The sequence below is a fragment of the Atta cephalotes genome (genome assembly GCF_000143395.1).
Source record: "Atta cephalotes unplaced genomic scaffold scaffold00050, whole genome shotgun sequence".
Taxonomy (NCBI): Eukaryota; Metazoa; Arthropoda; class Insecta; order Hymenoptera; family Formicidae; genus Atta; species Atta cephalotes.
The window spans coordinates 1,220,271-1,244,978 of NW_012130114.1; the positions used below are offsets into that span (position 1 = coordinate 1,220,271).

General features: G+C 34.4%; 1 protein-coding gene across 1 annotated transcript in view; it reads right to left on the minus strand.

The window, feature by feature from the left end:
* LOC105622947 (phosphoribosylformylglycinamidine synthase) overlaps nt 1-23,244 on the minus strand; it is an 86,599-nt gene extending 63,355 nt beyond the window's left edge. Inside the window, exons 1-2 of the mRNA XM_012204354.1 lie at nt 23,222-23,244; nt 23,036-23,122 (exon numbers count right to left, since the gene is read on the minus strand). Coding sequence (XP_012059744.1) covers nt 23,036-23,122; nt 23,222-23,244 — 110 coding nt within the window. The remainder of the gene's footprint in view (nt 1-23,035; nt 23,123-23,221) is intronic.
* Nucleotides 23,245-24,708: the final 1,464 nt, after the last annotated feature.

Consider the following 24,708-nt stretch of genomic DNA (forward strand, 5'->3'; position numbering starts at 1 on the left):
TATATATATATATATATATATATATATATATATAAATGTACATGCATATTAAATTAATATTAATTTAATAACATAATTAAATTGACAAGCAATTTTTAATAATTCAATGCTCAATCAGACATCATGTGAATGAATGATGTTAATATGATATTAATATGATGAAAAAGTAAATAAATTTCATGTACGATCTAAAATAAGATTCTTATTGTTTATATTACATTTATATTGTCTAAAAGAAAGATGTTGTTTCCATATATATACTGATTATTGCGAAGAATATTACTAAGGTCTCGGTAGTCTAAAGACTTAGAAATACAAGTACGGAATACAAGAGATCCAGATTCGACTCCCGGCTGAGGTAATATTTTTCGCAATAAATTTATTTACAGTTTTTTAACACATTAACATCTTTCTAATATGATACCTTAGCATCGAATTATTAAAAATTACTTGTCAATTTGTGATATTATTACAGTAGTTTAACCACGTTTATAAATCCGGAAAACCAATTCGGAGCGCAGTTCAAATGACTATAAATATGTATACCAATATGCATGTACACATATAGTATATGTATAAAAATCACATTGAATGCTTATTAAAGCTTTAATGCTTATTTAAGCGTTAAAGATCGATTATTAATTAGCTTCGATTGTTGTAGGCACTTAATTTTTTATTATTTTTATAATTCATTTGTTTACGAAATTATATTTTCATAATTGATTTTTTTGGCTTAGATTTGGATTCCTTTTAACATTAAATAAATACTCTTTTTTTTTACAATTCTTATAATAATAAATAAACTAAATCTTTTTCGTAATTTTTAATGTTTAAAGAATATTACACAATTATTATATAATTTATAATACAGGAAATAAAAATGAAAAAATATTTCGTATTTGTATGTAAATGTGCAGAAAACATTAGGATTAGATTCGCTGAGAGTAGGAAATAACTAAATTTTTTTGTTCTCTTATTTCTCACTCTTTTTTATTATTTCCTGGAAAATAATGTTTACCGCCGACATTAGCGTTACCTAATGTGCACATAGGGGTTGCCAGTTGGAAAAATAATGTTCTCTTTTTCCAGATATAGAACCGAAAACATTTTTTATTTCGTGCAAGCCATCGAAGTTTGTTTTTTAATTTTGTAAAATCTACTTCAAATTAGCACTGTTTGTAACAAAATTTTTATATAAAAACATTGATTCGTAACATTTAAAAGTTATGACATTAAGCTAAATTGCTTTTACAAATAGTAATCATTCAACATTTCATAATTATTTTTCATAGAGATACGTAAACTTTGAATTTGGTATTTTTAATACTAATTCTAACTGATCCTTTAACTTAAAATAGCGTAATTTTGTCGAAAATAGTCATAATGAGATTTTTCAAAAAGCATTTTAAACGTTAAAATCTCTCTTTCGTAATCGGTATAATTGATATTTTAATCTGACTTTTTAAGCTATGGCTTTTTAAGCTATATAAAATATATAATATATATATATATATTTTAAGCTTTTTAAGCTATTTAACATAAATGGATATCCGTAAAATCTGAGATTTATTTTGTATAAAATTTAACAAAGGTCTGTGGCATAAAATAAAACTTACACAAAAATGCAGTTTACAGCAGTCGAAAAAATAAATCTTTACCTTTAATTTATTGATCATTTTTTTATTGATTATTGCATGATTTGTTTTTCACCTAGCTATTCAATATTGAAGCAAGTGATTTTTTTTTACTTCAATGTTCATAATTCGATGAAAAAAATCATACAACGCTCAATAAAAAAATAAATTGAAGATATAGATTCATTGTTTCAACTGCTGTAAGTCACATTTTTGTAATTTTTACTTCATGTCAGACCTTTGTAAAATTTGTACAAAATTTTTTAATTCGATTTTTTAATTCCATTTGTGCCCGTAAAAGATTGAAATACCAATTACCGATTTCAAAAACAGAAATTTCAAGCTTTCAAATGCTTCTTTATTTTTTGTCTACGATGATTTTTCACCGAGTTACGATTCTGAATGTGTTGCGCGAATGTGTTGCGAATTTTGAACGTGTTCGAAAGTATTTCCTATTTTTTGTTGAGTAGTGTATATAATATTATTTTATTACATTTTTTTAATTATTAATTAAAGATGTTCAACACATAATAATATAATAACGTCAAACTTTGAAGATTGACGTGCAAATTTAAAACTTATTTGTTATTTTAATTAATTAATTAATTATTTAAGATTAATTAAGATGAAATAATTTAATTGTAATATAAAATAAACAACTTTCAAGACTTTAAGTTATTTGTTTCGACTTCTTCATAATCTTTCTTCTTCTTCTTTAGAGTCCTTAGAAGGATTTCTCATTTAAGGGACACATTACCATATATATTCGTTCCGAATTACGCATGAAGCGCATAGACCAGTGCTGGGATTTACTTGCCGATTTTCATTTCCCAAGTAGAATAACAACGTTTATAAAATGTTTAGGAATGGTTATTTTTGTTTTAAAACCATTTAAAGTTATTGTATTTTAAAAATGTTTTTTTAGGAACTGGTAAAATAACTATGTTGTACAAACGTTTTAAAATCGTTGTTTTTTAAGATAAAATATAAATAAAGAATAAATAAGAATCCTCTCTCTATCCTATAGCCAATCAACAGGCTTAAAAAATTTGTCATACGACAGAACGCATAAATAAAATAGTGTCTTTTAATACATAATAATAGTACCCTATATTTGTAGCTACGCGCTCTAATTATAATATTCATCTCTTTGAGAGAGACCAATCAAATTTATGCAAACCTGGTACCTGACTTAAAGAAAATAATTTTTTTTTAATATTTTTTTTATTTAGGCATTAAACTCGGTTTGTACAAGTTTGTATCATCTTTCTTTTCGTTTGTATCTCAAGAGTTTCAAAAAAAGGATTAAAAAAAATGTCATTCTACTTGAGATATTTGAAATCTCTAAACGGGTGCTATTTCGTACCTGTCATCATTTGTACCATCCTGTTTGTACCATCATCGATTTTGTTTGTCAGCACACTCTTAAGGGACATTATTTTAAACCTTTATATTTTTGAAACCCTTGAAGTAGAAATGAAAAGTAAGATGATACAAACGAGTACAAAGTATAAGTGAGTTTAATTTAAAAAATATTATTTTAAAAATATTTAAAAATATTATTTTCTTTAAGTGGGATGCCAGATTCACATAGATCACCAATCAGAGCTTTTCTAATTGCCCCTTCACTAGTTGTTTATGTGAAATTTTCCAATCATATTTAGATAATTTTCCGGTCATATACATGTAACTTCTATGTAAAATTACGTGCATTTTTTTCAGTGAACAAACGTCCAGGACTTATTATAAAATTGGATATAGATGTTATAAAAAAAACATTAAATAAATTTGTTGGTAAACGTTTTAAAAACGTTTTAAAATGGTTCTATTGTAGTAAAAAGTAAACGTTTTATAAAAATTTTTATACTGGTTTTATAAACATTTAATTGATCGTTATTTTTAATGTTTTCTACGGACACTTAACGTATTAAAAACGTTTACTTGTTACTATTTTTACTTGTAATTTGTAACTGTTACTATTTTTTCAATAGTTTTTTTAATGATTTTGTTTTATTTGATTTGGTTCCTGCCTTTTACTTCACTCTCGCACAGCCTAAATGCCAATCGGCCAAGTTAAAAATTGGTCGAAATGTGCAAATAAATTCTAGCACCGACATAAACTGCATGCATGACAGATCTGATTCTTTTTAGCTAAAGTTCTTGCACGGTCCATCTTTCTTCCTTTTCTCTGTTGAAAAGAAAATGAGAAAAGATGAACCTTGTAAGAAGAAATTCAGTTAAAAAAAACAGACCTTTTGATTTAGGGCACGCGTTCGGCTCATTCAGCGCAAATGAGCGCAACAACAAGATACGTTCTTCTCGCGCGCTACGACAGCTTTCAGCGCGTCGAGCGCGAGTAAGGCTCTTAATTGTTGTTTCGTTTACGCTCGATGCATCGAAAACTGCCGAACGCGAGAAGGACGTATTTCGCTGTCGCACTAAGCCGAACTGAGCCGAACGCAACGTGCCCAAATTCAAAGTGCATTACTGCTGCATAAACGCATCAAATGCATTAACTCCCTCAAGCCTCAAGTCAAAACAGAATCAGTGACCATTTTCATAACTACGGATGTTATTAAACACGATTAAGGGTGCCGTGTAAATGTAGTCAGTGAGAAAGAAAAAACACCTTTACAACTGTTGTGAAATTCTTAAGTATAGTTGGTTTATACGTTTAGGACAAAATCCATGGACATTGCTCAAAAGTTGACATAGTCTTAAGCGAGTGTTGACATAGTCTTAAGGGAGATAATAAACCAATCAAAGAGAGAGTCGTATTAGTATCTTAAGACATTGCTTGAGACAGTTTTGAGATTAATTAAGAACGTACTGTGGATACTGGCCTTAAATCCAATGAAAAACTAAGAGTAAGACCAATCATATTAAAAAATTTTATTTTTTCTGCTAAACGCAGCTAATGTACTAGAAAAAGTGCTAAGAATTCATTTACAGATCTCAGTAAGCAAGAAACATTTTGGAACATTTCAATAAAATTATATGTCATCATATGTTAGGAGTATCCTCGCGACTTCAAAATGCACCGAGTTAGATAAGTTAGTCAAATAACAGACAAAATAACAGAAATCTCTAGTAAGTCAACACAATGTCGCGTCGCTTAAAGAATCGAAGTCATCCGATCGCAAAATTGATCGCCTTGCTGCGGATCTAGCAACTTTTGCGGCGGAAGTCAAGCGATCAAGCAGGTCGAAGACAAAAGGGGAGTCGGACGCAAGCACTCTAACATGTGTTAGAGTCGCAAAGGATTTTTGGGGAATCAGGCGCTCGCATGTAAAAGCACCAAAAAATACCCGTATTCTTGGCCAAAGTTTAAGACCATCACAGGAGCAAATGCGAGAGAACAGAGACATTTGCCACTGCGGAGGCGAGTGCGGTAGATTGAAACACCTCTGTTCATCTCCACATATACGTGATCATGTAATTAGGAAAGTGTTTCTCATACTAGCGCGGAAATCTCATTGCTTCCTTGTTGCCTAACACGGCAAATAAAATACCAAGCAGTTTTAAATTGTACTCAGCGAACGACACCCACATTAATTCATATGGGGAGGCGTTTCATATTCTTCATCTCGACATATGTCCACTCATGTGAAACTTCTGCATAGCATGCATCTGTTCCGTATGCAATAATAGGAGCTGATCTAAGAGGTTAATCCCGTTCTATGGTCTCTTATCGGATCTCAAGAATCGTAGACTTATGGCCGGAACAATTTATTTGCAGCAGGATTCGTCGATGCTGTATAACTACCCATTAACGCAGTCAATCCCGCTACAAAATTCACATATATTTTAGCCGAATTTTCAGAAGTCATCGGCCTCGAACAATCAGCCCTAGTTAATAACGATGCATATTGTTACTATGGTAGCCGAATGCCTGAGACAATTATGTCCGTATAAACTAAAGACAGTAAAAGCTGAATTTAAACTAATAGAATTAGGTATTTGCAAATAGTCCCTGGTCAAGTCCCATACATGGTGCATAAAAAGGAGTCTTAGAGGACGTGCAGCGATTATTGCTAACTAAACGCGACTACAGTACCAGACAAATTTTCTGTATCGCATCTGCATGTTCTTTCAATCTGCGCGAAAAAAAGATATTCTCCAAACTCGATTTCTATCAAGCTTACAATTAGATTCCCGTCATGCAAGAAGACATACTTAAGACGGCGGTGATCACACCTTTCGGGTTATTCGAATACAATTATATAATCTACAATCTTAGAAATGCAAATCAAACGTTTCAGCGATATATCTTTCGTGCGCATGATTTAAAATTTGTATTTGCGTTTATTAACGACATACTTATAGCGTCAGCGTCTCGGAAGGAACACGAAGAGCACTTGCGCATAGTTTTGCAACGTTTAAAGAAATTTCACTTGCGTCTTAATACTGAGAAATGCTAGTTCAGTAAACACGAGTTGGAATTCCTCGGTTTCGTAATTAACAGCAAAAGTTGCAAGGAAACCCTACGAAAAGTACGCGACCTCCCCAGAGCACCCTACACGGATTGCATCATTTCGTCAGCCTTATAAAATTTTATCGCAAATTTTTACCCACCGTGAAAGCACCGTTGAACGAATATCTCCGTGACTCGCGTAAGAATGATAGATGGGCAATTGCGTGGACGCATACAGCCGAAGAAGCGTTCAACAAATATAAGGATGTCTTGTCGGCACAACTGTCACATCTCTCTGACTCAGCCTCTGACGAAACACGCCTAATTTATGACGTGTCTGACTTTGCAATGGAGCAATCCTTGAGCAACATCTAGATAATTCAAAGAAATGTCTCGCATTCTTCTCTCGCAAGTTTAGCTCGGCGCAACGAAATTATAATGACCATCTCACGAAAACTCATGGCCATTTTCGAAGCGGTCAAATACTTTTATTACTTCATAAAAGGACGCGATTCAGAATGGTAACAGACCACTAATCATCTACGCATTTATGCAACGTTTTGACAAGGCATCGCCACGGCGGCAGAGATAACTTTCATTCATTTGCAGTTCACTATGCGCATTGAGCACTTTTCGAGTAGCAATAATCGTCACCGACTTCCTTTCTCGCGTTGAATCCAATTGGTTATTAGTCGAAATCGATCTTAATGAGTTCGCGCGGCAGCAAGAACTCGACGCAGAGCTGCTAACTATTAGGTGTACAACTTTGCTTCCGCCGTTTTCCTATAGATGGATTAGCGGTAAGTGATAGTCGAAATAAATAGATCATAGACGTCATACAATAAACTTGGGCATGTCAACATAACCCCATAAAAATATTAGTCGATTTGTATCTGCATCATAAAGTTATTCTTGATTGAAAATGTCAGTTTACGAGCCAAATTCTCGTCATTTGCGGGAGGTTTTAATTTTTTGCTTCAATATGAAGAAATCTGTGGCTGAGGCTCATCGAATGCTCTCAAATACTTATGGTGAGGCCGCTATTAGAAAGAACGTGTCGTGAGTGGTTTCAACGCTTCAAGAACGGTGATTTTGACGTCGAAGACCGGCATAGCGGTGGAAGAGAGAAGGTTTTCGAAGATGCAGAATTGGAGGCATTACTTGAGCAAGACTCGTGTCAAAATCAAGAAGAATTGGCACGATCATTGGGAGTGACTCAACAAGCCATTTCAAAACGCCTCAAAGCCATGGGAATGATTCAGAAGCAAGGAAATTGGGTGCCGTACGAATTGAAACCGAAAGATGTTGAACAGCGTTTGTTTGCTTGTGAACAGCTGCTTGAAAGGCAAAGACGGAAGGAATTTCTGCATCGCATTGTAACTGGAGATGAAAAATGGGTCATTACGATAATCCCAAGCGCAGAAAATCATGGGGAGTTCCCGGCCATGCTTCCACATCGACGGCGAAACCGAATATTCACGGCTCCAAGGTCATGCTCTGTATTTGGTGGGACCAGTTCGGCGTATTATGAACTGTTAAAACCGACTGAAACAATCACAGGCGATCGGTATCGAATGCAATTGATGCGTTTGAGCCGAGCATTGAAAGACAAACCGCCGCAATACAACGAGACACGATAAAGTGATTTTGCAGCATGACAATGCTCGATCCCATGTTGCGAAAATAGTCAAGACATACTTGGAAACGTTGAAATGGGAAGTCCTACCCCACTCGCCGTATTCTCCAGACGTTGCTCCCTCTGACTAACACTTGTTTCGATCAATGGCACACGGCCTGGCTGACCAGCACTTCCGGTCTTATGAAGAAGTAAAAAATTGGATCGATTCGTGGATAGCCTCAAAAGATGACCAGTTTTTTCGACGCGGGATTCGTACGCTACCCGAAAGATGGAAGAAAGTAGTGGCCAGCGATGGACAATACTTTGAATCATAAATGTATAACCAGTTTTTTACAATAAAGCCTCGAATTTCGGAAAAAAAATGGCGGAAGCAAAGTTGTACACCTAATATGCAGGAAAATCTAGATTCCACTCACTATGAGACGAATACAATGGGGTGCGGCTCACATTATTTTGCATTGTGAAATGACCGGCAAAGCAATTCATGCATTCTTGCGTCCTTACGTAATCATGTTTCACGATACAGCTCATTCCGGCGCTAAAGTCATATACCGAGTAATGTCAATGTTTGGCCCAACATACATCGTGACATAGCTAAATGATACAAAAACTACATAGACTGTCAGCAAAACTTTCACACCTAAGAATCAATCCCGATAAGTTCATGGCACTGGATAACCGTTTCAAACATGTCTATATGAATGTTACAGGCCCGTTGTCGGAGTCGGACAATTATAAATATTGTGTAACAATCATTGACAGACATTTTCCCGTTGATCAATGGCAGTACCAATCAAAGGTATCGAGACTATCATTATGGCACGAGCTTTTTATGACAACTGAATAGCACTTTGGAGCACCTCAAATTTTAACGACTGACCAAGGTAGTTAGTTCGAATCGCAGCTCTTTTCCGCGTTTCTCTGATTAGTCAACGCATTCACACTGCGGCGTATCATCCCGCTGCCAATCAATGGCCTGATCAAACGTTGGCATCGTAATTTCAAAGCTGCAATGTCATACGAGCGCAAAATCAATATGAATGCTGTCAATCATGTTATTAGACAAGCGTACTCACGCTCGTTTAGATACAAACGTATCGCCAGCGGAATTCATCTATGGAATAACTCTATGAGTTCCCAATGAACTTGTTCTCCCGGACGATTTCACGACTAATCCACAAGTTTTCGTCGAAAAATTTCGCGCGAGCATATGCGTAAGATTAAATCTATTCCAGTGAAACACAAGTATAAAAGACGTGCATTTGTCTTTAAGAATTTATACTCATATACATCTACATTCCTGCATGAGGGAATCTATGTTAAGAAATCATTAGAGCATCCTTATTCCGATTCTCACCGACTATCAATCAGATCACATCAATCGCCAATTATCAATCGCATTTTCAACATTAATATACATGGCATTAAGCGCAGCGATAGTTCTCTCGCGAGATAGTTCTCTATCGAAAATTTAAAATCGGCATATTTCATTTCTGAGGAAATGGGAAATACGAGAAAAGTAACACCCAGAGGATCTAGCAATTCACAGACAGTGCTGAGAATCTACACGTGCGCAAAGAAAAAAGTCACATTCGCGTCATAAAACAACAGCTTTAGGTCAAATTACGACAAATCGCTAGCAAGCAACAACAGCAAGCAGTACATCTTAGATTTAACTCGAAGCAATGCACTTAAAATTCACAACATTAAATAATCTACATAATATATAATATTAAGTAATCCATATAGCACGTAATATTAAGTAAATCATGTAAAACATAGTAAGTATTAAGTAATCTATGGAGCGCGCGACAGCAATTTATTTAATGTAATTAAAACTCGTTATCACTTGGGAGGGATGGGAGGAGAAGTATGTGGAGACATTACCAACCATCTTTCCCCAGTGAAAGCAGGCTAGGTTTTCTTGGTTCTTTATTTTTGTGATTAGCTGTAGCGAGGACAAGCTCGCCAGAATATTCTCGATTCTCAAGCGAGCCATTTGTACAAGAAATTGCAAAATAAAAATCTTAGTTTGTAGTGACAAGGTGTGAGTTGTTCCTCCCTTCACGTCTATAGTAGCCGTGGGCAGCCTAACTCTAAAACCCAGAATCATTTTGGTACTACAATCGCACATGCTTTGGAAGATACCTGTGAAAATTGTAGGATGCTCAGTTGTTATTTGACAGTCATTTGTGCCAGTTGATGTGTTTTTGTAAAAATGGAAAATCGAATATCGACAATCGCCATAACAAAAATTTACGAATTGCGATTCGAATTAATTAAATATCCACCGTATTCATTCGATCTGATCCCCAACGACTTTTTCCTAGACTCAAAGCTCGGGGGACACAGATTTTCATTAAACGAAAACACTGACATCGACTGACACAAATGACTCTCAAACAACAACTAAGCGTCCAAACCTATAATTTTCACAGGTATCTTGCAAAACATTTACAATTGTAGTATCAGAATAGATTTTGATAAATAATACCATTTTCATATTGAGGCTCAGACCTTTTCAAATGACCTCGTAAATGTGGCAAACTAAAAAATAATAAAAGTATTTACGTATATTTATTTTATTTTGTTATTCTAATATGAAAAATGACAAAGGCAATAGAAAATTGTTACAATAGAAAAATTAGTAGATATAGACAATTTTCATTTTTGAAAGTTTCAAATAAAAATTCTCTTTCAAGCAAATGAAATATTAAAAATAGCAACAAAGTGAGAAAGTGATGACATCTTCTTGAATAAAAAAAGATGCGATTGCGAAAAGAATTATAATCTCTTAGATAATCACTTTATATCAACCTGAAACAAGAAGTTTATTTTGTCAGAGACAGCATCCATCATTTATTGCGACATTTCAACGGAAGAAATTAGATGTTCCTAAATTGTGAAGTGTATAATATAGTACATCAAATGTTGCACTCCAACGGCAAAGCGACTCAACGACAAATTATGCAAAAGTTCGTTTGGACCTCCATGATTAAAAATATTAACTCTTTGAATCACAGTGAGCCATATATGGCTCACTTTTTAGCCTTCTTTTTTTTATCATATCTTTTATTGTATTTTTAGAATAAACTCACGGGATTTTTTTAATTACTATTGTATTGAATCAGTCAGTTTTTAACACTATAAATTATTGTTAATGTATTTAAGAACAATGAATTTGAATTGACCATTAGATTACTTACATTCAACGTGATTCAATATGACGGTCAGAAGTGAAAATTTATGCATCAATAAGTTATTGATTATTGGTTGTTCTTTTTTTTTCTAAACGGATCTTTATATTTTTCCGAACAAAATCCTATCAATAATTCCAAACTGGGATTCAAAGTGGCAGATTCAATATGATTGACCAAAATTAATAAAAAAATGATTTTTTTGTAATTCGATCCCGGATTCAAATTCAGCGGCCTCCTAAGAAATCATCCTTCTTATAATGATTGCTACATCCCCTGAATTGCATGATTGAAAGGGTTAAGAAATGGACTCGTACATGCCTAGCGTGCTAACAATCCAAAATTCAGCGACACAATTGCATCTCGTTTGATAAGATACCAGTATCAGATTCTTGATTCGAGACATCCATGTAGATATTGTTGATTCTCTTCCAGATTCCAAAAATTTCTAATACCTATTAACAATGATCGACAGATTTACCTGTTTGCCGGAAGCTACGCCACTTCAAGATTGTATAGCAGATTGCTAAAACGTTTTTCGAATACGCCCACGTCTAATCATAACCGATCAGGGCTCGCAATTCGAAACACAATTGTTCGATGACCAAGTTAATCGGTTTCTAGTGTTGTCGAACTACTGCATATTATTCCAAGTCTAATGGAATCATCGAACAGTGGCATCATTCTTTGAGTTGCACTAATGTTAGACGAAACTCAGTGGATAGACACCCTGTCAGTATTACTCGGATTAAAAACATGCTTTAAGGAAGACTTAGACGCTTCTGTAACTGAATTAGTGTATACCACTTTCAAAGTATCTAGAAAATTTTTTCTCATCCGAAAAAATGCCAAGCGATCCACAAATATTCATAGAAGACTTCCACATTATTACGCAAAAATTACAAGGCCAATTCCTCATTACATTAAAGGTAAAATTCCATTGGAGCCAGCGTACTGACGTAAAGGAATTAAGCTATTCAGAGGTTTTTCGCCCGTTTTTGTTACGTCAACACAAATATCGAAAGTCCCATGGAGCGTATTACATCGGCGTAATGATCAATAAATCAATCACAAGATTCCTTGAATATCCATTTTGAAAATAAGTTTTGTAAAAAGCATGTGTAATTGGCTTATTGATTATTATGCTGGCGTAAATACATCCCAATGACACAATCGATGAAATTTTAAGCGTTATATTGGAAGTACAAATTAGTTCGGTCCATTTCCCTAAAGATGGCTCCAGTTGTTGTGAATGGTTCATAGTGACAGCTGATTTTGGCTGATTTCAGAGAGGTTAAACATTTGCTAATAATATTCAGTTTATATCGCTTTGAATTTCAATACAAAAACATTGATTTTTACTGTGTTTGAAATGTCGAATTTTGTGTTAACCAAGCAGCATTTGCGGGAGGTTTTGATTTTCTGCTTTAATTGGAAAAAAAGTGCGGCTGAAGCCCATCGAATGCTTGTCGAAGTTTATAGTGACATTGCTCCAACTAATAAAGCATGTAAGAAATGGTTTCGAGGTTCAAGGATGGAGCATTGAAGACAAGCCTCGCTCTGAACAGCCAAAAAAATTCGAAGACAAAGAATTAGAAGCATTACTCGAAGAAGATCAGAGTCAAACGCAAGAGAAGCTTGCAGAATCATTGGGAGTAACTCAATAAGCCTGTATGATTGAGAGCCATGAGAATGATTCAAAAATAAGGAAATTGAGTACCTTATGAATTGAAACCGAGAGACGTTGAAAGGCGATTTTTCACTTGCGAATAGTTGATTCAAAAACAACAGAGAAAAGGTTTTTTGCATCAGATTGTGACTGGAGAAGTGGATATTCTATGACAACCCCAAGAAGAAAAAATACTACGCTAAGCCCGATCAATCATTGCCATCGACCTCAACATCAACACCATGGCCGAACATTCATGGTTCGAACATCATGGCTCTGTATCTGGTGGGACCAAACTACTACTATGAGCTGCTGAAACCTGGCGGTTCCATTACGATCGATATCGGCGATCGGTATCGGCTACAATTGATTCGTTTGAGCCGTGCATTGCGAGAAAAATAGCTGGAATACGAGCAAAGACATGATAAAGTTATTCTTCTTCATGACAACGCTCGACCTCATGTCTAAAGTTGTAAAAAAATATTTGGAAACGCTCAAATGGGATGTTTTACCGCACTCGCCGTATTCTCCGGACATTGCTCCTTCTGATTATTGTTCCGAAGGATACAGCAAGTCATCGGTTCACTTCTTTCGCAGAAATCGAAAATTGGCTCCAAAATTGGATCGCCTCCAAAAACGAGTCATTTTTTCGAGATGGAATTCGAAAATTGCCTGAGATATGGGAAAAAGTAGTAGGCAGCGATGGACAATACTTTAATTGATCTGTTCATTCATCTCGTTTTGAAATAAATGCATTTTTGAACACAAAAAAACGGATGAACTAATTGTACTCTCAATAATACATGCATCATATCAAGTAAAAACAAATATGCATAATCTCAACTAAAATGTTGGACTTTAAAATAATGTTAATCTATTTAATAAAATATTTGAGAATTTATAAATGCTCGGAAAGTTTGTCAAGGAAACTGTTCGACAAAAATTAGTTCAAATGTATATAACATATGAATTAATAAGAGCTAAAGAGAAGAAAAGATATTCTGCAATTAGATATAATGCTCGAAAATTTTGGATTAGACCAATTTTTATTAAAAAACGAATAACACAAGGGGCTAACAATAATCTGGTGCAAGAAATGATTTTCGAAGACAGAGAAAAACTTTTCAATTATTTTTGAATAACACCAGAAACATTTGAAAGACTGTGTGCAGATTGTTTCACCATGTATATAGAAACAATTTCTTATTTGTGAACCCATTTCTGCTCGCATTCGCCTTGAAATCCGCTTGCGATTTTAACTTGTGCGCACGCGCATGTGTGAGTGTACGTGTAACGCTAGAGCGCTAAAAAAACCAAAGTGAATTTGGCGTAACGAAAACAGACATAAAACCTGTGTGTTGATCTATGCCGTACACTAGCTTCATGGGATTTCACTTTAAGCCTATTTCTTTCACAAGGACCTATATAGCTGTTCACATGTATTCCTCAGAGGCACCATTGGCATCCATTGAATCAACCATATATTGGATTACATAAAGTTTTAGAGCGTATCTCGCGTATCAGATAAGATCTTTGCTATCGAAGTCAATGATAGATACGTCAAAGTAATTGGCTGCGTTCGAAAATAGATTCGGTTGGTATTAGGAAAGAAAATAAAGTTGGCAGTATTGGAAATTACCAATGTTGCGTTTAGTCATGACTATTTACGTAATATTTCAAATCTCCTGTAATATTTCAAATAATTTTCTTCTTTAAAATCGATATATTTTTTTTATGCATCATTACTTTGATCTCCAATCAGGAGAAACGAAACAGCATTGATAATTTCCAATACTGCCAACTTTATCTTCGCTGCAGATTAAAATTTTTGAGCAATAATTTTTATTTCCTAATTTTTATTTTTCCACTGTGCGCTGGTATTTGAGAATGAGTTGATAAGTGGATATTAGTGAAGTATTGTAGTAAAGCAACTTTCTCTATATAAGGTTTTATATTTGCCTGGTTACCCCATTTTCTTCTGTTACGAGATTTGTATATTTACCTATAGTCCTTTAGTTTTTGAGCAAATTTCTAAATACCGTTTTTGCGCTATAATTAAAAATGTATCGTCGCTCTCTGTTTAGCACATGTTAAAATTACTAACTTCAAATGCAATTATCTTCTGAACATATATCTGGTTACCTCCTTCCCCGTCTCTTCAAAATAATATGAATGTATAAAGAATATCATTATTTTTAAACAGTAAAAACTTCAAATAAATCTTAAGAAAAGTCATTTTGCGATATAACCACCTTAAACGGATCGTAAATGTAGTCAATTGCTTTCTATTTACACAAGTAAAACTGAATCTGAAGAACTGAGTATTTCATATTCAGATTAATGAATAATGAACGTCATTATTTATTTACTTTAGTAAAAAATATTATCACATGACAACACAGGTTCATAACTTCATTTTTAAAGTTTATGAGACTCATTAAAGTACACGGTCTCGTTCTTGTGTAGATTATAGACAAAAACTCAGTTAAATTTCATTTGTCAGAATACAAAAGGAATGCGCAAATCCAACTGACTTATAATATTACAAGTGAGAATTATCTGAGAATCGATGTAAATGGAAAGCAGCTATTGTTTCTTTCTTTAACGTTAATATTAGGGAAGAGGGGGGGGGAGGGAGAGAGTACTGTGACGTTGCACTCGCTCATCACAGCGCGCGAATCGTTCTCTTTCCGTTTTTCTTCTCTTTGTGAACATAGCGAGAATCTATATTCTTTGACACATTATAAATACATGGACTGCTAGTCCCTCATTTTTGCTATAGGAAATGCATACTCTCGATGTCGCAGAACTGAAGATTGTAAGCCCCGAACAGTAAAGACCGGTAAGTTCAAATGCGAAAAAAAAGCCATACTTTTTATAGTAAGCACTATCACCGTCACTAACCGTTCTTCTTCTTTTTCTTCTTCTTTTGTTTTCCTTTTAATTTGGTTTTCCGACTCAAGTATAGAATACCATGCAAATTAATGGATCTAAAATCTTTTGAATAGTCTCCTCGGGGAGCAGAAACCTGATCGTTGCACATCATAAACGTGCATATATTATAGTTAAAGCTTCCCACTCCCGCAGAAAAATACTGTCCGGGGCGGAGCTTAATCTTCCAGCTTGACATGTCTGATGTCGACTACTGATAGTCCATGTTTATAATTAAGTCCATGTTTATAATTAAAGCCTATATTTATCAGAGGTGCACAAATGGTATTCGCTTGCTAATTGGCTGAGCGGTCATCAATCAAAACCGGGTCCGCAGCTGATCGATTATCAATACAAAGCAGCTGTACTAAAGATTTTGTGTAAGATTCTAGAGATTAGGTTGAAGTATTACAATATTACATTAAACAGTAAGGAAATCAACATATTGAATTCACTACTACTTACATTATGATCTGTCTTTATTGATCAATTCGCTTACTAAAATCTTATGTCTTAAGTTTTTTTATATGCCTTTAACTTTAAGGAGTGGTTGCTATCGAGCTTGAGCCGTTTAATGCATAATTTTGTTGCATCCAATTTTAGCTAGCTTTCCTAGCAATTGTGTGTTAATGAAGTATTGACTTCACATGCACGCGATCATGTCCTTTTGCTAACGGCTCCAGATATCTTATTGATTCACTCAAAATGATTAATTTTTATTAATGTTCAGCTACGATTATTAATAAAGATTGATCATTTTGAGTGAATCAGATAATCCCTATGTAATATTCTTTCTTAAACTTTGCGCTATTTGCTTGACTCTAATAATTCCTTCGAGAACGGTTGCCCGTAGTTGGCACTCTTACACGCACGGCATCATTTTATCAGCAGAAACATCGCTATAATTTCACTAATATTTATAACGTATTTACTAGAAATGTTATTTATATTATGTTTATTTATATTATAATCATTTTATAAAATATTTAATCAATATTTTAATAATATTTCGATAATAAGCAATGTTAGTTTGCAATCTATGAAACAGATGACATTCCTGGCAAATAATTCAGAAATATTTACAAAATATTCAATAGAAATATTTATTTATATTTAACATAAATATTATATAAAATATTTAGTCTATATTTTAATATTTCGAAAATAAAACTTATAAAAAATAATACTAAATATTTATATATTTCAAAGAAATAAATAATTATATTAATTACAGTCCGAGAAAAAAATGTTATATATGTGGACATATTTTATAAACAATTATATATAATATAAACATATATATAAACATTATATATAATTATATATAAAATATGTCAATTTTTTAATATAATTTTATATAATTATATTAAATGAAACATTTTTTTCCCGGAAGTTTAGCTACAACGGCTTAAAAATTAATAAAATTAGGTTTCTTCGACACGATTTTGCACGACGTGAACGAATCTGATAAAAAAAGCTACCCCGCGAACCGAGATAATTGTTAAAATTGACAGATATTCAGGTTAGGAAATCTGTCACATCGGTATATAGGGTTACACGAATTCTCTGTTTTATAAATACAAGTCTTCTACTTTACAAACAAATTTTCTGTTTCAAAAACAAATTATTTTCTATAATTTTTGTTTTTACAGTAGAGAATATATTCTTAAAGCAGAGAATGTGTCTTTTAAACAAAAAATTTATTTTTAAAGCAGAGAATTTGTGTAACTTTGAAGCAGAAAATATTCTAGGTTCGGTTGTTACATTTTTTGGTAACTTTTACCTGTTGGGTAAGTAGCAAGATTACCCAATCACATGCCAGATTTACCTAAGGGTAAAATTTATCAAAAGATAAAATAATCGGCTCCTAGCCTCACTTACATGGTAAGCCTCACTCTCATGTCCCTCTATGCCATCGATGTGATGGATTTCCTAACATGAATATTATAGTTGTCAACTTTAGCGATTGATATCTCGATCCACAGGGCAGGCACTTTTTTGCCAAATTCACTTCGTCATGATAGACGCCGAATAAGGATGCAACCCCAATAGAAGGAATAAGGAATAAAGATTTTAACCTATCAAATATCCGACACACCGGAATACATTGCTTCTGATAAGTTGAAATCATTATTCCTTCTATTGTGGGTGTACCTTAAGCCTAATTTTATCAACATCATAGATGAAGATTAATGCCCATATCCGTAGTATAGACTTTGTACTTTGACTTAAGGCTCCCTTAAATTTATTTTTAGATGCTCAGTAGCCAATGAAATAATTCGTAGAAAATCTGAAAATAAATTTAAGGAAGTCTTAAATATAAGACTTGACTATAAATACAGGCATAAACTTAACAATTATCCTAACCTCAATCCAATTGTCATTGTCAACTTTAATACTTAATGTCTTGGTTCGCGGAGTACAGCGATATTTATTTCTATTAGATTCTTCGTTTCATACAAAAACATGTCGAATAAGCTTAATTACATTGATTTTTTAAGTATTGTAGCAAAACTAAATGTATAATTACTATAAATTGTAATAAATATTTATGAATATTTATCATAAATATTCATAAATATTCTGTACTGTCTAAGATCAGAGAGGCAATTCAACTTAATAATTACCCTATCTCGTATCTAAATATTTTTAGTATGTTGTAAACTTATTCGTTTAGTAAAAAGAAGAAATAATACATAAAATACGTGCATATGAATACATAGCATGCACATATGTGTTGCTATATCTAGTCGAGGTTTTCTAATCAAAAAGTCATCAACTTTAATGTTAAATAATTCGTTTCGAGAAGCAATCGCCACGATTTTTGCCAAATTCTTTTGTTTTGAATAAAAACACATCGAATGAGTAAATTTTTATTAAATTTTGCGATGGCTTGTCTGTATTCTAATAATAACTCTGCATTTTTAGATTATATTCATGTTAATCTAATTAAAAACACTCACTTGATTCACGGTATTAACTGAACTTTCAAAGGAGATCGTACAGTTTCACTTGATTTGTGCAAAATACAGTTTTCCAATGTATATATGCGTATCACTTTCAGGCTGCGTTCGGAAACGTTACCCGGGTGCTCCTATGTTAGGCCGAGTTCACATTTTGAAAAGCGAAAGCCAATCAGAATTCGCGAAAAGACAGAAGCAGACAAACGAAATGAAAACCGCCTGCTACTATTGAGAGTTCCGATTGACTTCCGCTTTTCCGTCAAGGTATGAACCCGGCCTTATAATGGCCTTATAATGGCTGCATTCAGCAGAACACAACAGTTTTGCAACCATTTTATGATTCTCTGCTGAGACTGGACCATTCCTCTTGATCTAAAAGCATAACCCAATCAGCGCGAAGAAAACTTCCAACAGTTGCAAAATAAACGTTCTACTGAACACAGCCGATGTAAAAAGACAAGATGTACTAACATCACGCATAAGCACAATAGTTCATAGTCTTGATCATTAAGAATTGGGTCCAAATGTTCAAAAAGAATATGGTTGTCATAATGCGAACAGGAGCAAACAAAGCGTTTATATTAAGCTCTGCAATTTACTGTAGACTCCAGTGGCACAAAAATTCGTGGCGTGTTTGTCGCTAACAACTTCGTTTATCCGGTTGTGATGGAAGTGAAACGCCATTCACAATTGTAACATTATTGAAGTAATAATAACGTGAGTTAAAAAACTTAGTAAAAAATAAAAAGTAAATATCATGGTAAAAAAGTGCTGTACTATAGTATACTAATAATAGACAAACAAGTGCAAAGGAAAAAAGAAAAGTTTTTTCAAAACACGAAGTTATATAATTGTAAAAGTTGTAAGGTAATTATTTAGCCTTTTCAATTGATAAAATTGGGTTCATTCAACGTTTTTGCACGAAATAAACAATTCCGACAAAAGAAATGTTGTTCTGCCCCGTAAATTGAGATGAATCGTTAAAGTTGACTATTCAAATTAGGAAATCTGTCACATTGGTGCATAGACTGACACAAAGGAATGAGAATATATAAGTAAAATTAGAATAATATTTTCTGCATCGATTTTTAAGAGAATGAGACTGAAACTGAACAATTATTCTTCTTTAATTCTTTCATTTTTGCAGTTTAAATATTTGCGCCACAGAAGACAGCTAGGACCTCTATTCTTGAAAAAAAAAACATACAAATTTCTAGGAAAATATTATAATATATGTAACGTATACTATAATATTTTTCTAGTTTTCAGCTATAATAGCGCCACTACCAGCGATAAAAATTGGGGACCGTTTTTGGAATGGAATGGCTATGGAGATTTTACTCCTTTCTCTTATTCCATGTATTGGCCGTAATCATATGTCATATATCATAATCTGTAAAAATTTACCAATCACCTTTCGCTTTGAATATTCTCTTTTTTACCATCGAATGAGGGGAAGCTCAGCTGTGACTAGACAATTCTTAGATTACGGCATACGGCATATGCTGGATTCATATTGGACATGAATCATACATTCTGCAAGCAATTAGAAAACAGAATTTTATTTTGTATCGATGATACGAAGCAATATCTTATTTTCTGATTGGTTGCAGAGCATCGTACGACGCACGTTAGATCCAACAGTGAATCCAACAATACGGTTACGATGAATATAAACACTCCTTAATACCATTTTCTCTTAGTTGCACACTAAGTGCATATTAAAGCTGTTGTACACTGATTTAAATTGTATAGAAGTAAAATTCAAATATTTCGAATTATAAATATAGAATTTGAATATCACAATTCCCTAACTTAAAAGTAACAATAAAAAATAAATAAAAGAGGACTTAACTTTTATATTGAGAGAATTCTTTGAAAAAATTTGCATACTCTGACAGTGTCTATTCTCTCAAGCCCTTTTATTTATTTTTTTATTGTTACTATAAAATACAGATTTTACTTAACAGCACAATAAAATATATTGAGGATTTCATAGTTTAATTCGTTTTTATATTTATATTAAACATACATTTTAGATCTGTTTTTTATTGTTGCACTTTCTGAATTAATACACACAGTGCAATAAGTGAAACAAATATATGTTTGTTTTATTCCAACTTATTGCATCAGTTCAGAGTGCAACAATAAAAAAATAGATATGTCAATTTATGTACGATGGCTTTAACGTACACTCAGTATGCACTAATGCAGCAAAGAAAAAATGCTAGTTTTCACCGAGAGTTTGAATCGGCCGGGTTATAACGAATTCGGCAGATCACACTACTGCGCAAAGAATGAAAGAACTTTTTCAGTGCCACGCATTCGCTTGTGCGCTGTATACTGCGCTGTGCACTGTATACTGTATCAGTATACAGTGTATCTGTATGTTAAGATTTGACAATCACATCGTATTTGACAAATGTAAACTGATCTAGTGTAGTGCTAAATTTATATTCCAGACAACCAGACGAACTGAATAAATTTAAAAAATATTGCGCAAATATTGACATTTCTGACAGTGCAATTTAACGAATATCAAGCATCAATTTTGATCACATGACCTATTTTGATGCTGAAAATGAGCGTCGTAGCATCAAGCGAAAATCCAGCTTAATGCACAACATGAGGCATAAGAAATTGAACCAATCAGAGTTCTTTATTTTATAGAAAGGAAGGAAATGAAGGATTTTTGATTGATACATTTTTTTATAGATTAAGCCAGTTCTACATTAGTTACAAGCTGATTGCAAGTTTATTGTACGGCCAATATGAAGCGTTAAATTAAACTTAAATAATTAAAAATGCAAGAGCTAGAAGCTATAACCTAAAACAATCGTAACGACCATAATCTTCTCAGCTTAGCGGCGGAATGGGAACTGAGCAAGGAGTGGGGAAAGGAATAAAAATGGTGGAATACCTACGTTTCTAGTTCTCTATCAAAACTTGTAACCGCAAAATGCTGCTGCGCTACTGCCCCCACAAAGTGGATCCAAACTACATAGCAAGATCAACTTTTCTGAGGGTGCCTATCCATGCAGCGGAATAGTGTAATGCGGAATGAAAGCGGAACCAATCACAAGCATTTCGTATTACTTAACAATTTTTAGAAGAATAGCTTTTGTACGCAGCTGCGTAATATACGCACACATGTGTGTTAATATGCACATGCACGTATTGTATAATATATACATGTCTACTAATTACCAGGTGTACAAGTATGAAATGACGATTTTTTTCCCAAAAAAAAAAACACGTTAAATTCGGAAGTATGATAAAAAGAGATTTATTCGAAGTATGCTCCATTGCTAGTTAGACATTTTTCCCATCTTTCGGGCAATTTATGGATACTACGCCAATAAAAATCTTCCCCTTGTGCCGCGAACCATTCATCGAGCCATTTTTTCACATCTTCGTACGAACCAAAGCGCTGCTCAGCAAGTGCGTGACCCATCGATGCAAACAAGTGGTAATCGGAAGGAGCCAAGTCTGGTGAGTAAGCCGCATGGGGTAGAACTTCCCAGCTGAGTGCTTCCAACGTGTCCCGAACTGGTTTTGCCATATGTGATGGAGCATTGTCATGGAGAAAAATGACCTTGTGTTGCCTCTTTTGGTATTCTAGTCGTTTTTTAACCAGCGAAAGGTTCAAATCGATCAATTGTTGTTGATAGCGTTTGGTATTAACCGTTTCGCCAGGCTTCAATAGCTCATAATAGACCACTTCTGGTCCCACCAAACGCAGAGCATCGTCTTCCTGCGATTCAGTCTTGCGATCAATGTGGATGGTGCGCCTAGGTCTACCCCATGATTTTTTGCGCTTGGGATTCTAAAAAAAATCCACTTTTCATCCCCAGTAACGATGCAAGAATGATTTTCTTCTTTATCGTTCGAGCAAAATTTCACATGTGTTTTTGCGCCTCTCCATCTGTCTCTCGTTCAATTCATGTGGCACCCATTTGCTGATTTTCTGAATCTTTCCCATCTCTCGTAGGCGATTGGAAACAGCTTGTTGACTAACGCTCAATTGCTCTGCGAGTTGTTTTTGTGTTTGTGAATCATCTTCATCCAATAATGCTTGCAATTCCACGTTTTCGTACTTTTTGGGTGGTTTTCCGTGTTCCTTCTGCAACATCGAAATCTCCAATTTTGAAATGCTGAAATCATCGTTTATATGTTTTTTGCGATGGAGCATGTTCACCATAAGCTTCTCCAAGTAATCGATATGATTCCGCAGCAGTTTTCTTCAAATGAAAACAAAGAATTAATGCTGTCCGCGAATGCTTCTTATTTGGTACAAATTTCATCATATTAAACACAGCAACACAATATTATGTAAACTTTTCAATCAAATCACTTTGCGCGTTTGACACTTGTTGATGGTACAATAAAATGGCGTATAATGTTAAATCTTTGTACTTCACACTGCATTGGTGCGCCATCTGTTACTCAAATCGTCATTTCATACTTGTACACCTGGTATCTATGGCCTAGTTTTCATCAAGAGTTTAAACCGAATCAGAATATAAGAATCAACCAACTACAGTCGAACGACAGGAGAACTGCTCGACTGTAGTTGATTGATTCTTACATTTTGATCCGGTTTAAATCCTCGGTGGAAACTAGACCTATATCAGTCTTGTCCAATTTGAACTCCGGAGCCAAAATGCAAAACCATCTACGTAAAAAATTTCAATATAAATAAAGAGTATGTGATTTTAGAAATACGTAACATTTATGAAATGTTAATAAACGTCATTTAGATGCGTATCAACACCTTCCAGTCCTCGGTATACCCATATTGAATTTTTTGGCATCGATGACTTTTCGTTTTGGCTCCAAAACTCAAATTGGACAGACCTAGTCTATGTGACATTAGATTAGCTATAAATAACGTAATATCACATAGCAATTAGAGACTCAAAAAAAAAGAGAAAACTTTGTTTCGAACAGGGAAATATAAACCATCAAGAGGAAGACAATTTCGATGTATTTTTTTCTAGTCGAGAACAGAATACACATATTTTGTCATTTTTGTTACATTGAAACATGAATATCCATATAATGTAATGAGCAGCTTTGCGGACTTTGCGCAACCAATCACAAGTAATTATTTCATTAGGGTTCAAATCGCATTAAAACTAATTTCATAAAATTTTAACATCTTTAATATATATACATGTCCAGATCCATTCTTGGAAAGCCTTCTGTGTGAATGGGTATTCCAAGAATCTGGACATGGAAGAAACCCACGAAACGCATAATCTTTATATAGAAAGCACCCGTGGAAGCCTCAAGAATTATCAAATACCTCTACGGGAAGAATATCTTTGCTAAAGTAAACACTTTCAGTAAACTCAGGTCTTCCCTAGCTAAGAAACTATCAAACTTGGCATTCCTAAAACGCTGCAGGGATAACATCATTCCAAAGTTCCTACAACTCAAGGACCATCTAGGAACTCACAACTTCAAAAACATTCTTCATAAAATTAGCCTTATCTTCATCAAAGAACGCATTCAATTCACTAAGTTACAAATAGTTCAGATTTCCCATAAAATTTTATTTTATGGGAGGGTAACTGCATTGTTCCCGGTCAAATATCAGCCGGATGCCGCTGTATTACAAGCAGCGATGCGAGCCTGGTGCGCCCGAATATTTTTTAAAAACCGCCAACTTAATTTGGTATCAGCCGAAGTTCCGCGAGAAGAGACCAAACGCTGCCGAGTGCTATCTCGCGACGGATATCTGTACCGTCATCATGGGAATACTGCTTGGCGAGAATATACTACCCGAACTGAACTTCGCCGAATCTGCCAAAGATCCGAAATGTCAAAAATCCGTCATATAAAAGGCTGCGAATTTTCACAAAGATGCTTTTTCTTGCTTTGATTCCTACTAGACTACCAGATCTTACCGACTCGATAGCAATCCTGATCCGCTATGAGCACTTTCCTGCCGCGAGATTCCGGCCGACATCGTGTTCAGGGAGTGAAGCGGCTTCGCCTCCGTGGGCGTTCTCAACACATTGGAAGTCGCTTCTCGCAGTATTCGCCGAGTAGACGAGACAAAGAAGTAGAGTTGTCTCTGCCTCTATTGGGCGTTCTCGATAGTCCAAAGGCATCATCCGCAACCTTACATACAACGCGATCGGCAAGAGCAAAGGGGATGGAGTTCTCCATTTCCGTCGGGTGTTCTTGACCGCCGGTCGTGTCTACACTCAGATAGTGCCATAGATGTGCACATTCGAATCTCGCAATTCGCGT